Below are 17,271 nucleotides of genomic sequence, written 5' to 3'. Positions count from 1 at the left end.
AACAAAACTGTAGTCAAGATTAAAAAATGTAATTTTATTTTTCTACTTTATTTTAACAAAAAACAATTCCTCTCAGGATGAATTCTTCTCTGATGTTCAAGTTGAAACCTTGCTTCTGCACCTGTCTCATGGGAGAAAACGTTCCAATTTGCTTCTGGAGCAGTCTCTTCTAGTTTTTCAAGCCCTCTTTTAGCAGCAACTGGTTTAAAATGCTGCTCTGTTTCAAAGCGTGCAGTTTCGATGTATCTTCACTAATGACGGGAATCTTTTCATTTTGTTCCTGAGCAGTCAGGTCACTTTCACTGTCAGACAGTGTACACAGGAGAGTGTCATTTTCATAGGTTGGGAAATAATACCTGAAACAACCACAGATACATTGAAGAAACACATTAGTCAACCATCGAGTAATTTCTAGGTAGGAATATATAGTAACATCTCTATCAATTAATAAGTTTGCTAGGTTTCCTTTACAACAATTTCAACCACATTGTGCAATGGCCACAAAGGAGCGGAGAAGCCATGGTGGCACAGTGGTAACGTACTTGCTTGTGAAATGAAAAGGGGCTGGCTTGAACCCATGAGCTGCTCTACGGGGGAAAGAGGCGGCAGCCTGCTTCTGTAGAGACTTAGAGCTGTGAATATTCCATTCCACGCAGCAGTTCTCTGCCATAGATGCTCTGAATTGAAATGAAACTGATAGCAATGAATTTTATACGAGGGACATGTCTTCTGAGTTACTGCCACCTTTACTAGCTGACATGTATTCCTGTCCCACAGCCACTGTGAACTGGCCACTTAGCCTCTGCTCAACATCTACTATGATGATACACTCACAATCCTAAAAGGCCACCTATGTTAGAATTGGACAACTTTCATTAGAAAACATCTCCTTACTTAAAGCAAAACCTCGTATCTCTTTCTATAAAAGATCCCAGTGTTTTCCCCAACTTAACACAATTCAACTCCAGTTACTTTTTATACATTAATCCTTCAAATGTCTCAAAAAAAAAAGTTTGTTTCCTCTTGGGTTTTGTTTTCTAATTCAGTCACCACTAGTGATCAAAAAATAAAACACTGAATTACAAGTTTGTTAATCTTGAGTTAGTTCAGAGGTTCCTCTGAGGATTTTGATGAAGAACGATGAGAACTGGTGGCTGGTTCAACCCAGAGCTGACAATGACCTTCCCACTCTGGGCCTTGTGTGAAGGAGAAACTCTAGAGCTTTGCAGCGAGAGTTTGAGGAGGTGGATTAGTATTCCCCAAGGACTGAGGATCTGCTGGGAAACTAGAAATGCAAAGCCTCTCAGAACTCCCATCATCTGGGGGGTCCCAGAGTGGGCAGATCCAGACAGAAGCATGGAGCTGGCAGAGGTACCTGGAGGTTGACAAGATCTCTTCATGTCCAACTGCTTACTGTTCTTAAGGTGTCGAGATGCAAAATATGCACCCAACTCTCTAGTAATAGTATAGAAACCTTTACTACAGTAATATTATTTCTAGCAGTTTGTGCAAAATATGTAGAATAAGATAAATATGTAGAAAGATGCAATAATAAAATTATTCACTTTTTGTTACTTATGATAACCAAAAAACTCCACTATCTAAATAGCTAACAAATTAGGGCAGGGCTTAGAACTGAGTACTTCTTTTTATGTGCCACTGAGATGAAACAGTCTCATAGACGACCCTCCAGTGGGTTTTCAGAGGCTGTAAATTCCACAGAAGGACAAGGCCCATCCTTCTTCTTAGGAGCAGCAGGTGTATTCGAACTGCCTGCCTTTGGGTCCACAGCATACATCTTTTAACCAGTCGGCCATTAAGGCTCCCTTTGTCAACTATAAAAAAGCATGCAATAGATGTGCAGCAGGTACTGAAGATGCTTGTAGTCGTCTGTTAAGATGACAGACCCAGTGAGTGTCTAATTCTACATTTACCTACATTTATGTCTATCTGTGCGCTACAGATTCTCAAATAGTTGGTCTTGTAAGGCGAGGACTACTTTAAAAGAAAGGTTTTTGAAGCTCTTTTACACTTTATAATAAAATATTACTTACTGTTTAAGGAAATTAGACAAAAGGATACAGTAAGAGAGCTGGCCAAAAGACGTGCACATCTGGCCAAACAGTACTCACTGCAGCTGGTCCCAGGTCTGTCTGTCAGGAAGCAGCGTTATGTGCTTCGTTTCCTCCATGTGAGTCCTTAACTCGGCTTTGGACTTAAACTTCACGTGGCACCCGTAACACCTGCACTGGTGAACTTCCCTCCGGATGAAGTTAACCAGTTTCACTTGCTGATAGAAATTTAACCCTGAAAACGATGGCATGCACAACCATCAGACACCTGGTCAGATCCATTTTTTGCACTATTTTAATTTAAAAATGATGAAAAATGTAAAATTTGTTAAAAAAGAGCCATTTAGCTTTTGCATCCAATGTAAAGAGGCACTCTAATTAGAGACACAATAAAAGGTACCAAACAGTAACAGCCTGTGTGTCCCCAGGGCTCCCGTGCTAGGTAATGCTCTAATCCCTTTCCATATATGAATACATTCAAACCTCATAAAGTCCTATTAGGTGGTATTTCAAACCTGAATGTATATTAGGAAACTGTACAAAGATGCGTAGCTAATAAGTGGTGGAGCCAGGAATTGACACCTGGCTGTTCAATCCAAAGCCCGTGTTTTTAACTGCTAAACTGACTACACATATAATACAGGGTCCTCAGAGGACCAAAATAAAGCAGCACACTCAATAGAAAAACAGTCAGTGCGAATTTTACTGTTTGGGGCCCAGTGGCAAACTTGGTCCTTTTGATTAAATCGATAGAGAATGACATAGTAGGATATATCGATTATGAAGAATGCTCGATGCACTTCTGAACAGTGCGGTTAGTACCAGACATACACTACTCAAGTGAGTTACAGATGGGAGGACGGCACAGGATAGAGCAGGATTCAGATCTGTTGTTCATCGGGTCGCTATGAGCTGTGCTCGATTCGATGGTACCTAACAACAACAACCCACTCCCCACCACTCTCCTTCAGTAAGTGTTGGAACTGAAATAAGAACTGCAGTGTGATTTTAAAACCTCTAGTCGTTTCACCAGTCCCCCTTCCATGTGTTACTGTACACATTCTCTCACATTTTATTTGGAGCACTCATATAGGTTGGTAGGTGGGAGAGAGCTGGGTCACATGAAAAGCCGTACTTGGATACTACAATTTGAACTAGCTGCGAATCAGTGCTTCAGAGACTTCTGTACACCCATCTGCACAGAGCTCATAGTGGCTGCACGCTCTCCAATCACGACTGCAGACCGGGCATCATCTACAGTACTGTATACAAAATGTGCACCATCTGCTTGGCTACCACTCCCATCGGCTCTGATTGGGATCACAAGAGAAGGTCGTGGACAGTGTGGGAGGGGGAAAAAGAAGGAAGGAGAACAAAATACAAAATCATAAAAAAGCCCAGTCTCACTGGTCTGGCAGAGCCTGGAGGAGCCGTCGTCACGGTGGATGGCCCTGGGTCACTCTGTAAGCTTGGCACTAAAATCATCTGTGACTCAACTTCCAGCCAGATAATACAGAGCCCCACAATGTGAGCATTAACGTCTGGAGGCATCTACTTCTCAGAACAATGAACCAGATGAGATAAAAAAAGGGCAACATTTACTGAAACATAGAGATCAAAAAAGGGCACCATTTACTGAAACACAGAGCCCAGGGGGAGCAGGAGAGACCGGGTGGAGATGGGGAGAACAGGCAGCAGTGAGGTGAGAAGGGGTGCACTGTGGGGATTGCAAACCAATGTCACGAGATAAAATGGGGATAAACTTCTGTGTGGAGAACTCATTTGCTCTATAAACTCTACACGAACCTCAAAAAAAAAAAAAAAAAAGTAAAACAGCAGCAGCAAAAAGTGCACCATCATGGAAAACAGCTTCCAAAGCAAACTCACCAAGTTCTGATTTTATTTTGAGGAGATCAAATTCATGTGCATCCTAAAAAAAAGGGAACGGATACATCTGTAAGCATATGAATTATTTAATCTTTCGTGCTGAAGTTATAAACAGCTTATCCACAGGAGTTGGAGGACTTTAGAAATGAAGACTGAGTATCTCATCGTCTGCGTTTGAAGTGTTCTAATTCTGCTCTCTCCCACACCCCACGACATCTTTAAACACAGACCAAATAAGTCATGCCGATCAGCTACACATTTTAATTATTCACAGATTGTAGCAGTGTTTTTTAACAATTTACTCTGTGCATCCTGCACTTTGACCCAAGGTGTCCTCAGTCCCCAGGTCAGATGAGGCTCTACTGCAAAGTAAATCTAGAACTGACTCAAGAATTATAAAAAAGCTCAAACAGCCCGAAGCAAACAACCAAACAAGCCAGTGCTGTTGAGCCAGTTTCAACCACCGTGTTCCTACAGGGCAGAGGAGAACTGCCTGACTGGTTATACGGAACGTTCATGGAGCAGACTGCTCTTTCTCCACAGGAGAGGTGCGTGGGTTCAAACGGCTGACCTTTTTGTTGGTGTCAGTGTGATTTAACCACTGTGCCACCAGGGCTCCTGACAGGTTCTTCGTTCCACCTGCAGGCAGACATTTTTAGAGATTCCGATTTTCCTTTAAAGCTGTCAGACACACTGCTTACATCTGCACATTTCTCATCTCTCTCCTCTTCCCATAAATTATGCTTTTATCTTTACCACGCAGGGCCGTTCACTTATCCCACTTTGTTTTATTTACTTCTTCCTCCGCATTTGCTCTCCTCCTGCAGACGTCAGTCTCTCTCTACAAGCGTTTTGGGGCATGAGCTTGCAGAAGGCAAGGATTGTCCCATGCACTGTGCCTGGCATCCAGGTGGAGCCTATCTATGCAGGATGACAATTCTCACTGACAGCGACTGAGTAGACGGTGAGAGTTCCTGTCAAGGATGCTGCAGGGGGAATCTCCACACAGGGCAAGGGCACCGAGGTGCCTTTCAGTGAAAAGATACAGGTGATTAGGAGTTAAAATTATATACAAGAAACTAGTGGCGCCTAATATCAGAGAAACTGAATGGCTGCCTTCAGAAGGGAGAATGCCCAGGGGCTGCCGAACACCTTCTAGGTCAGAACAGTGGTTCTGAGGGAGGGTACAGGGATGCAGGTAAAAAAGGAGAGAGTGCTCCCCTGAGAGAGGTGGGGAAAGGAGTATCAGAACCATCTGGTAATATTTTTTTCTGTTGTATCACAGCCCCCCCCCCCCAGCTGCGGTTCTCTGGTGAATCACTATGTTCTCCTTTCACACCCACACTGTCCAGTCGATCAGAGGCGTGAGGAGCGTGTTATCTCTCTAAGGTACACTGGGGTGAAGAAGGCTTTGAACATCTTGTGTCAGGCTTCATTTCAATTTAAAAATGTCCAGATTAGGGGGTTCAGACTGTGAAATGTCCTCCAGTTTCTTCTCTCCACTTGTGCGCCCAACGGCACTGCAAGGGGACATCAGGGTCCCTCTCTGATGGACCCCAAGGGACCTCTGTTCCCACAGACACTCTAAATGGCTGCGACCTCCTTTCCCACCTGCTCTCCTCAATCACTCACACAGGAAGCACTGGAAATGGACTTGGAACTTGCCTGCAGCTGTGAACAATATTATCAGAAGCTCTGCTAATAATCAAGGTTGCAGATGCCACTTCACGAGTTAGAACTATCTTGGAAGTATCTCCAAGATGAGACAGAGCCAGTGGCCTGTGAAATCTCACTCAACCATCCCCTTGGGTCCAGTCCACTGCAGTAATAACACTGGTGAGCCGGATCTCCCTGGGTGAACCTGCCTTATCTCCTGTTTTGCTGACAGCACTTCTGGGAATGAGATCATGATTTGAGCAACTGAAGGTCCAAGGTGGTGAGGTTGTGGTATCAGCATTCTACTGTCACAGCAAAACCAATTCCAAGTGAATGAAAGCAGCTCACCTCCATGTGGACATATAACATCTCGATTGTTTCGGCTTGCTTTTCACAAAACAGGCAGACAGCAGAGACCGGGTGTTCTTCCCAATCAGACCAGTCACTGTGTCGGAAAGAACACAGAAGATACGGGGGTCCCTTCATTAACAAGGTGCGCTCCTCTTCCTAGGCAGCCTGCCAATCTCTCTCAGCTCTGACATTCTTGTAAGGACTGGCACATCCTCTTATGAGTATTTGGGATACAGATTGTAAAATCCCAAACAGCATCGTGAGATTAATATAAACTGTGAACAGGGCTGCTCCATTCTCTTCTATGTGCCTCTCTTCTGAGAGGTTACTTCACTGCAGAATTAGCTCAATGCCTTTCGGAGAGAACCGAGCTTAATTGGCAAAGCATGGGATCACGGGATGGGCCACTTGTTCTCATTAGCCACCACCACCCAGTGCACATGCTGTGAGGCGCAGGTCTGGGAGTGTGTTTCTGCACGACAAATGCAGTCTTTTGAAAAGGTAAGCCATGCATCTTTCATGAGGGAGCTCCAGCTCATGCTAGAGGGGCCAAGTGTTAAATACCTATCAACCGACAAAGAGCTCAGAGGCACACGGGACCTCTTTTCTACTACTTTTTGCTTCCTCGTATTTAGCTTTTGAGATATTGCCAATTCTTGTCATTGCTAAAGAAAACTCCTAAGAGGTTGAAGAGCTGTGGAGACCAGGAGCTCCCCACTGAAATCTGAACAAGGGTGGCTCATAGCGAGGTCACAGAGCAACACAGCATTGACTCTGAAGATTAAGCTCACGCCTAAATGTTCCTATCAGAACACAAAGAATAGTGTTCTATCATCTGGGGGAAAGTCACCAGCATGCCTGCTTAATTCTGTGATTTCAAAACCCAACATTAACCCATTAAGCATTCTAAGTGGCACGCCCTAATGGGAAAGAAATGTGTTCCTTCTAGTCCAGAGGCCTCACTGCCTGCCTCTGTAGGCATCAAAGAAAGTTAGCAATGGCAACTCTCCAACTTTGGGCTTTACTTCAATAATACTAACGCAAAATCACGGAAGCCAAAAAAAGGGCAAACAACTCCGAATAAAAAGAAGATGAAAAAGAGGAAATCCTTTAAAGTTGAAAACAACACGTCTCAAGCTTATTCAAGCAATTTCAGGCAAAGAAGCTGTGAATGTTTTAAGTTAGCCATCAATGGGATGAACTCGGAACAAGGTGCAGTTCTATTATCTATTCCAGTCGTAAGCAACATGTAGTGTTCAAAGAGCAAATCATCTCAAGATTCGGAGATCCACTGAGTAAGCAAAGCACTTTCTCGGAATTACATATTATCCGTGCTCAATCAATAAATTGCTCTAATTGCAAAATACTACTTAGTTGGAACAACAATTGCTTTAGTGATTATTATTTCAAAGCTATTTTGAATATAACTTATGGCCATGTTACCTCAAAGAAAATGTATCTCAGATTAAAAAAAAAAGAAAAAAGTTTTGTTTCTTTTTACTCTCCCTGTTCAGGTAACATTCTCCAAAGAGAATCTTAAACCAAACTAAAGGACTGTTTATCACCCTGGAAAACACTGTAATGAAGTATCAGCAATAAGAAGCCTCACTCATCCGGATGGTCCAGCAACTCCCGATCGTCTTCCAACTGAACTTCTTCCCAAGATTTTCCAAATTCCTATGCAGAAAGGATAAAGAGATTTAAGAGACTGGAGTAGGGATGAGAAGAAGAGAAAGAAAATAAAATAGATGCACAAATCTAAAAGAAGAAAACTGTAAGAAACTGGTTTTGAAACAAGACAAATAGAATATATCGAATATTTTATATATACGTGACAACGGTGCATCCTACAATGCTTTCATATTATCTTTTTCTTTTGGAGAAACAGTAATATACTCTTCAGCCCACAGTGATCTTTCAATAGGACACTTCCCTGTTTGTATAATATAAACCCTCTACAGCTTCCCACTAAAAAGAAAATTCATCTCCCTTCCTGTGGCCTACCAGGCCTCTGCACTGTTTCTGGCTCTGTCTCCATCCTTGCTTTCCTACCACATTTTCCTTTGATTAACTTGCTTTATGGACCAGCATTTCTTTTAACTATATTTTGAAGACCTCAAGCTCATGACCACCCAAGCCCCTTTGCAGTTGTCCTCTGCTTGAAACATGAATGACTTCCATTTTTCTTCTTTCCATTGAGCCATTTCTTCTTCTCCTTTGCCCCCTTTTTCTCTAATTTCGCATTGTCGCTCATTGAAAAGCAGATAATGGTACTAAAGAGGGATGTAGGAACATTATTGCGACATGCTTTCAGGCAGCTGAACTGTGGCTTGGGGCAGCCCTGTCTATAAGCTTATACGCTTCTGCAAGATCTCTTTGTTCAATCTCATTCTTTTGGAAAAAACCATAACCATAATTCACTTTCAATGATGAACTTTTTTCCTCTTCAAATAAAGGTATTCATTTAGCTAAAAACAAAGAACTACTGGTGCTATTATGATTTATGGGGAAAAAAAGAAAATTCATCATTCATCAAGTTAATGAGAGGTTTTGAAACTGTCATTATCTATCAGCTAAATGATGCATAACCACAGACCTGCAGAGATCTGCCACGGCGTCATTAGAGACAGTTAATTTGGACTCTATAATGTACTTCCGAGTGTCGTCATGAAGCGTTAGAACCTCATTAAAGGACACCAAGACAGGCCTCTCCACTGCCATTGGGTCCCTGTTGGAATTTTTTGTGATGAATTAAATCATTCAGGTTTTCCTTGGTCTCTCTGGACTTAAAGTCATGCTTTTATTGCTGTAAGATATCACTCCAAGGTGGGTCATTTATAGCATTGCTATTCTCAACCATGTGGACAGGTTTACCAAGAAATTAGTCAGATGAAGGTAAGCAAAAGAAAATCCTTTTTTGTCCGAATGTAAAGCATTATTTCACAGGTTCCTCGGGATCCAATAAAACACATCAGAATTCACCCGGGCAAAGCGGCATGAACCATGTGCCACTGGAGGTAAAGGGGAGTCTAGGTGCTGCTACTGTTTGTTAAGTGCTGTGGAGTCAAGCGGGACACCCAGCAACCCTATGAACAGACCTAAAGATGCTCCTATCCTGTGCCATCCTCATCATACAGGACATCTCTGACATGTAAGAATCATATCAGAATCTATTAGGAAACATGCAATTTGAGTATTATGATGACCTAGGCTTTTCCAGAATGCATTGCTTTGGTTCAGTTAAATATATGACTTACAAGAACAAGACCCAGAGAGAAAAACAACCAAGTACATAACTCTCTAATTAAGACACTGTGCCTGCTAATGAATCATGTCAGGAAAGCAAAGAATGCAAGAAAAACAAAGTTTGGAAGGCATGTCAGCAAGACGTTCAGAACACCCCCTCAAGCCCCTGCATCAGATGGTTTCTGATCAATGAGAGGGTGGAAAAAAACACAGTTGGGAGGGGGGCAGCTCCTCTTCATTTAACATCTCTCTGCCTTCATTAACGTGGTTACACACACACAAACACCCTTCATTAGGAACAGAGCGAGAAAAATAGTTTTATGATAAATAATTTCCTCAGTTACAGCAAAAGCAAAACTAAAGGTGTATATATCAGGTGTGTAGTATTTCTTCACGTTATTCAATCTGCATGTTGTGCAAATATCTCGAGAAAGTGGACTGGATGAAGGCGAATGTGGGATGGCATCAAGGCTGGAGGAAGGCTCATCAACCTGCGTTAGGAGAGGATACGGCCTTGCAGAGAGTGAAGATGGGAAGCACTTGCTGAAGAACAAAGACGGAAGTCTTCACTATAGATTGCATCTTAACAAAACCAAAAAATTACAAAAGATGGAGAAATGACTGAAGTTGTCAGCAATTTCATTTCATGTGGGTCCACAATCAACACCAATAATAGTTGATGTTATTAAGTGCCGTTGAGTCGTAGATGACTCATAGCAACCCTATGAAGGAAAGACCTGAACATTTGTATAACTTTCTTCATTTCTCCAAGTTCATAGAGTTTCTGGAGGCAAGCTATTTTAGAAGTGGATGCCACTCCTGCTTCCAAGCTTATTTTACTAGGGGGCTCCACTAAACACTGTCCACCATGTGTAACCATTATTGCATTTGGCACATCAGGGTCGGTGTTTAGCATCACAGCAACCACAAGTTACCTCTGTACAGCAAGTCAACAGACCAGAGCTATACTACCTAGATGAATGTTTGACCAAAAACAATGAAAAGCAGGCCTGAGTGACACAGATTAAAATCACCCACCTTTGGTTGGTAGCATCACTTTCTGTCCACTAGGCCAACTGAGTTCTCTCTAGCAGGCAAGAAATCAAAAGCTGTGCAGCACTGGGAAAATCCGCTTTCAAGCTCTTTAGAATGCTAATAAAAAGTGAGGGTATCAGACTAAGGTGCACCTGATACAGGCCATATTTTCAAATGTTTCATATTCACGTGAAAGTTGAACGAGAAAGGAAGACTAAAGAATCGATACCTTTGAACTGTGTACTACTGAAGAGTACTAACATTCCATGAATTGCCAAAAGAACAAACAAGTCTGTCAGTGAGGAAAACAAGCATCATGCTGGGAGAAGACTGAGGGTCAGAGGAAGAAAGGAAGACCATCAGCGAGATGGACTGACACTGACTGCAACAACTGTTGTTGTTGTTGGTGGTGCTGTCAAGTGGAGTGTAACTCACAGCATCCCTGTGAACAAGAGACCTGAACCCTGTCCTATCCTGTGCCAGCCTCGCTGACACACTCAAAACTCATAGCTGTGGTCACTATGTCAATCCACCTGGTTGACAGTCTTTCTCTTTTTGCTATCTCCCCACCTTTCCAAACACAATGTCTTTCCCCAAGGAATAGCCTTTCCTAGCAATATTCCGGAAGTACGTGAGATGAACTTCGCCATCTTTGCCTCCAAGGAGAACTCTGGCGAAACCTTCTCGAAGAAATATTTGTTGGTTCTCTTGGCATCCATGGGATTTCCAGTACTTTCCTCCAACACCACAATATAAAGCCTCCAGTTTTTCTTCTGTCACCCTTAGTCACTGTCCAGTTCCCAGCAGCACAGTGTATGACTAAAAGGACGATGGTTTGAATCAGGCACACCTTAGACCTCAAACTTACATCCATCATTGCTCCTCAGTAATTTGGACTGCAGACAATCTCAGTAAAATACATATCCTGATCTCCTGACTGCTGGGACCAAATGTGCTGTTATGGATCCAAGTAAGATAAATTGTTGACAGTCTCAATCTTTTCTCCATCTATTATGATGTCATCTGTTGGTTCAGTGGTAAGAACTGTAGTTCTCTTAACACTGAGATGCAATCCATATTGAAGAGTAGAGTGTTTGATTTTCTGTAGCCAGTGTTTCAGGTCCTTCTCGCTTTCAGCAAGCAAAGTTGTGTCATCTGCATAACGAAGGTTATTGATGAGACTTCCTCTGATCCTCATGCTACAGTCTTCTTCACAGTGTCCAGCTTCTTGAAAACACTGTTCAGCAAACCAATTGGGCTTGAGTATATCACGGATTCTGAGGATGGCATAAAAAAGGACAGGGTTCTGATCTCTTGTTCATAGGTGGCTGTTGAGTCAGAGTCAACTCAATGGCACTTAATATAGCAACAACAATGCAAAACTATGAAGAAGTAGCTTAAGAGCCTAATATCATGATATATGACTTTGTATATTTTAAGAAAAAAACCTTCATATAAAGTTGATAAAAAGCACTGCAAGAATGCTTTCCTTTGGCTCTGGTGACACAGTGGTTAAGCACTGGGCTGCTGAGCGAGGTCAGGGGTTCAAAGCCAGCAGCCACTCCTCAGGAGGAGGACGTGCCCGCTTCTGCATGGACTCCAGCCTTGTCCATCCTACAGGTCAGTTCTGCGCTGTCCTGCAACAGTCATCGTGAGTCAGGAATAATTTGATAAATACATTCGTCAGAGACACTCAGACTTGGAATAGGAGCTCCTCAGGAACCCAGAACCTCTTCTCTGAGGCAGGGGAGCCTGGAAGGGAAACTGTCTGGCAGGTTGACCTTTAATCATGTTCATCAGGATCTGATCCCTTTGGTTTGTGGAAAAATAAAGTGAGCAGTCGAAGTAGGACATCACGATTATGCAAGGAACCTTCGGTCTACAGGTAAGTGCGTTAGTGTTTAGAAACTGACAGGAGTTGCCAGAGAAAGGGACATTTCACCTAAGAAAGAAAAAGGAGCCTGGTAGTGTAGTGCAGACTAGTGAGGTGTAGGATCTAACCAAAAGGCTGGCAGTTAGAATTCACCCTGGGCAGGACAGAAGGGCAGTCTCTTCCTAGTTGGATTTCTGGCTTTGGAAACCCATTAGAGGGTGGGGATGCATTGGACGCAACTTGACAGCAGTGAGTAAGAAGGAAAAAAGGAGCCCTGGGAGCAGGGGGTTAAGTTTTAGGTTAAGAAGGAAAGAGGAACCTGTCAATTGGCTGAGCTCACTTTCTCTTTCTCTACTAAGTGCATCTGGTCAGGGAGGACGCTGGATGCTGCGTCTAGTACTTCTCATCTGGAGACGCTATAGGTGCTTGAAATGGAAGAAGGGCACACTGAGGATTAATAACCAAATGCTACATATACGTGCTACAGAGGGGGTCAAAATATTAACTGTGTACTTACCATTTCAAGATGCTGAAATGAATGTGCTTATATGTCTGTCTCCTATACCGAGCTCCAAGCTCTTTGGACAATTAGCTAGCCTGTATATAATGTCTTTCTATTCTAGCACCTGGTAACTCAAGAACTCTCAGATGTTTGTTTGTAGAATGTATGAAGCCAGTGAATTAGGTTCTGGAGAGATGATGCGAGAAATGGATGTGGTCACAGGAAGCACAAATACAATTCTTCTTCCTTTGTCCGTAACTCATTAGGACTCTTTCCCCTCAGAGGAGAAAGTTACTCAAGTACAATTTTAGAAGAATTCATTCTTCATATTCAATATTTATTTCAAATACCCACAATAAAACTTATACAGAGAAACCAGTGACCTTCAGATTTTTCCTTGTTGTTGTGTACCACTGAGTTAGAACTGACCTGTAGCTGACCCTCCAGAGGGTTTTCAGAGACAGTTAACTGCAAGGAAGGAGACTGCCCACTCTTCTCTCGAGGAGCAGCCGGTGGACTCGAACTGTGTGCCTCCAAGATTGCAGTGCAACTTCTGGGCAGTAGGCCACCAGAGCTCTCGTTATTTTGGACAGTCTTTTATAAATTTATTCACATATTATTAAGATAGCCCTGGTCGTATAACGGTTATGCGCTCACTGCTAACGGAAAGGCCAGTGGTTCGAATGCTCTTCTCACTTGTGGGAGAAAAGATCTGGTTGATAATCTGCTCCCATAAATATTTTGCTCTTGGAAATTCAATGAGTGCAAACTACTCTGTCTTAGAGGGTTTCTACGAGTCAGAATCAACTCTAAGACATGCAACAACTATTATTATTATGCTACTACACAATATTCTTCTTTCAGCATTCCTAGAATGTTATTAAGGTTGATTACTCTGATAAGGAAACTTCTGGTTTACAGAGCACTCTTTAATATCTGTACCTTTACGTATTTTATTAGCTTCTTCAATTCTTTTTGAAGGTGTCACTTTAAAGACAAAGGTATACCTCACCTAAGCCATGCAATTTTCAATTGCTACAAATCCACATGAAAACTGGGCATTCAAGGAATAAAGAAGATTAATAAAGAATTACTGCCTTTGAATTGTGAGGCTGGGGAACAATACTGAGCGGATTACCAAAGGAACAAAGAAACATCATCCTGGAAGCCAGCATGCTCCCTAGGAAGTGAAGGCAGTAGGACATCATCTCACATACTATGGGTGTCATCATCTGGAAGCCAGCATGCTCCCTAGGAAGTGAAGGCAGTGGGACATCAACTCACATACAATGGGCGTACTATCAGCAGGGGGGAGCACACCACGCCTGGAAAAGGAGATGGTCAGCGAAGGAAAGGAAGATCCTTAAGGAGAGGGACTGACACGGTGATTACAACAATGGGCTAAGCACAACAGAGATTGTGAAGATGGCATAGGGCTGGGCAGGGTTTCGTTCTTAAAGTAGGTATTAGTATTATCTTAGGAAAAGGAAGGAAACTAATGCAGAGGGAAGTTAAAGAACTGGCCCCAGCCATTTAACCTTGGGAGACTATTATTTCCCTGTACTGTAGTCTATGAAACTAAAGAATAAGGAAAATAATAAGAATGAAGTCATAGAAATATTACTCAAACTGTGGTTAAGATGAAATGATTGAAGAGATACGATAATTTAGAACAATGTCAACCACACAATAGCTGTTAGGTTGTTCTTGTTAGGTGCCACCAGTTCAAATATGACTCAGAGTCACCCTATGAAGAACAGACTTGAACTCTGTCCTATCTTGCACCATCTCTATCAACTCTGACAAACTTGAGCCCATGCTGCAGTCATGCTGTTGATTCAATTGTTGAAGGTTTTCCTCTCCTCGCTGACCTTTCCAAATGAGATGTCTCTTTCCAAGGGCTGGGCCCTCTTAACAACATGCCCAAAGAGTGAGATGAGGCTTTATATTTCTTGCCTCCAAGGAGTGTCACAAAGCCAAAACAAAGGGGAGAGAAGCTAAAGACGTTGGGGGAATAAAAAATCTAAAACCAACAAAGAACTTCTCTCAATATTACACTGGAAAAGTCAAGGACCTGACCAAATTACTGAGGAGCAGTGATGTCAGTCTGAGGACGTCTGATTCAGGCCATGGTCTTTTCAGTCATTTCCTATGCATCTGAGAACTGGACAATGAATAAGGATGACAGAAGAATTAATGTCTCTGAGCTGTGGTGAGAGTACTGGATATCCGTGGACTGCCAAAAGAACAAACATCTATGCCTTGGAAAAGGTGCAGCCAGAGTGCTCTTTGGAGGCAAAGGCTAATAAAGCTTCATCTCGCTTCAGGCATGTGACCAGGAGAAGATATTCCTTGGAGAGGGACATCATTCTTGGAAAGGCGGAAGGTTGGCGAAAGAGAGGAAGACTCTCAACCAGATGGCTTGACACAGTGACTGAAGCGACAGGCTTGATTAGGTCAGAGATTGAGAAGATGGCACAGCACAGGGCAGGCCAGGGTTCACATCATGTTGTTCACATAGTAGGACTTGACTCAATGGCACCTACCAACAATAACAATCAATACTCTATCAAACTTTTTAATGTAGTTTTATTTTCTATGCGATTAAAGTCTTCACATTCTCTTGAACCACATCTCCTGAGTCCTGTTCTGCTACATCAAAGCTGGGTCCTCTGGTCTTTGACCACACCACCCTCAGCCATCTGCTCTTGGCAAACTGGGCACTCCACGGGCAGGGTCATCCAGCACACTTGTCTACAGACACTTGGCCTTGGCACGTACTTTCAGATTTGACAAGTCACACTGCATAACGCCCAGGGAATAGAATATTATGCTTCTCTTGAAAGTGCCAGCTGAATTTGAATGTGCAGTTCCTTTGAAGTCTCCTCTAAAAGGTAAATACCTGCAGCTATACAATGCCCTGCTAGTTTCAAGCTCTTGAATATTGGTTTAAAAGAGCCCCAGAAAGAGAAACTCCTCTGCCATGCCTTCCAGAGCTCTCAGCACTACTGATAATTTCTCAGGAAGTTAGCACTGACACCCGCTCCCCGCTGGATTGGGTTCAGCCCTGAAGCACCATTTATTCTAGGAAGTAATGTGACTGAATGATTTCAGGGGAAGATTGAAGGACTCAAAGGGTACATACAAGTGCCTTTGCCTTGAGCTGGTTGTAAAACATCTATAGCAAACCATGGCAATCGCTCCTAGTCTGTCTTCAAACACATGTTAAATTTGCTTCTCAAGGGGAATTTTATTTTAACATTGTAAGGATGAGAACAGACAAAAACAGACCCTAGAGCAGAGATTACCAACACAGCCAGGATATGCTTGTTTCTAGTCAATAGATAAAAAGTGTGATTACATTCAATTAGCCTTCTGTGGCCAATGGGTTTAGATTTTCATTCATTCAGATCCAGAAGGGAAGAGAACAAAACAAAGCAAAACATAAACAAACCAAAGGATTATTATTTGCTTAAAAGCTAGTTAGAACAGAACTCCCAGTCTTTCTTCCACTCTCACTAGTCAGTTATTTAAGGTGAGTATATTCCTCGTACCTATGTATAAACCCTCCCTAGGCACTGTGTCAATCAACTAGGTCCTCTGGTATTTCCAACTGTATCCTTTAGAGACATATGCTTCTGAGTGAGTGTTTCTTTTTATTCAAAAGGGGCCATAATATAAATGCTGGCAATTGATATTGCATTTCTGGACAAGGACAGCCTCCAATGCACTTAAACACCTTGGTTTGGTAAACTACTCACCATCCTACCAGCCAAACAAATAAGTCATTGTGCATAATAAGAAGACTTAGTTTCTGTGAAATTTCCCATGAATACAGGTTGATCCAACAGGATGATAGAGTTTTATTTATTTTAAACTGGGAGGAAAGGAGGTTTTAATGGAGAGAAAAGGAGAGAGATTTATTTTTTATTATTTTTTTGTGTGTGTACCATCAAATCGGATCTGACTAGCACAGAAGGAGATTGCCCCTCCTTCTCCAGAAGAGCATCTAGTGGATTCGAATCACGCACCTCTGGGATTGCAGTGCAGCTTCTTGCCAGTAGGCCATCAGGGCTCCTGAGATGATTTTTTTTTAATTTACCTAGCACAGCATCAAGTACATCTTGCATTAAACAAATGTTTTTAAAACAGAATCTAAGACCCTAAGTTAACAGATAATTCAATAAAGGGGAGAGGAAAAACCTAGGTGTTTTGTTTGCTATTTTCGGTAACAAACTGTGGCTGACTTTGAGAAGAATGGGAATCCCAGAACATTTAATTGTGCTAATGTGAAACCTATACTTGGACCAAGAGGCAGTAGTCAGAGCAGAGCAGGGCAACACTGCATGATTCAAAGCTGGGAAGGGTGGATGCCAAGGATGTGTCCTATCTCCATACCTTTTCAACATGTATGCAGAGCAGATTATCCGAGAGGCTGGGCTCTATGAGGAGAAGCGTGGCGTTAGGATTGGTGTCCCAGAACATTTAATTGTGCTAATGTGAAACCTATACTTGGACCAAGAGGCAGTAGTCAGAGCAGAGCAGGGCAACACTGCATGATTCAAAGCTGGGAAGGGTGGATGCCAAGGATGTGTCCTATCTCCATACCTTTTCAACCTGTATGCAGAGCAGATTATCCGAGAGGCTGG

At 42.6% G+C, this 17,271-nt stretch overlaps 1 protein-coding gene across 1 annotated transcript in view; it reads right to left on the bottom strand.

Annotated features, from left to right (window-relative positions):
- Nucleotides 1-36: 36 nt before the first annotated feature.
- The window catches only part of ZNF277 (zinc finger protein 277), a 60,172-nt gene continuing 42,937 nt past the window's right edge, over nt 37-17,271 (bottom strand). The window contains exons 7-11 of the mRNA XM_006882644.1: nt 7,576-7,643; nt 5,964-6,060; nt 3,960-4,002; nt 2,133-2,307; nt 37-356 (exon numbers count right to left, since the gene is read on the bottom strand). Coding sequence (XP_006882706.1) covers nt 170-356; nt 2,133-2,307; nt 3,960-4,002; nt 5,964-6,060; nt 7,576-7,643 — 570 coding nt within the window. The 3' untranslated portion in view covers nt 37-169. The remainder of the gene's footprint in view (nt 357-2,132; nt 2,308-3,959; nt 4,003-5,963; nt 6,061-7,575; nt 7,644-17,271) is intronic.

This window comes from Elephantulus edwardii, unplaced genomic scaffold (assembly GCF_000299155.1).
Source record: "Elephantulus edwardii isolate Elephantulus edwardi_28Jun2011 unplaced genomic scaffold, EleEdw1.0 scaffold00022, whole genome shotgun sequence".
Taxonomy (NCBI): domain Eukaryota; kingdom Metazoa; phylum Chordata; class Mammalia; order Macroscelidea; family Macroscelididae; genus Elephantulus; species Elephantulus edwardii.
This window is presented reverse-complemented; position numbering and strand designations above follow the sequence as displayed.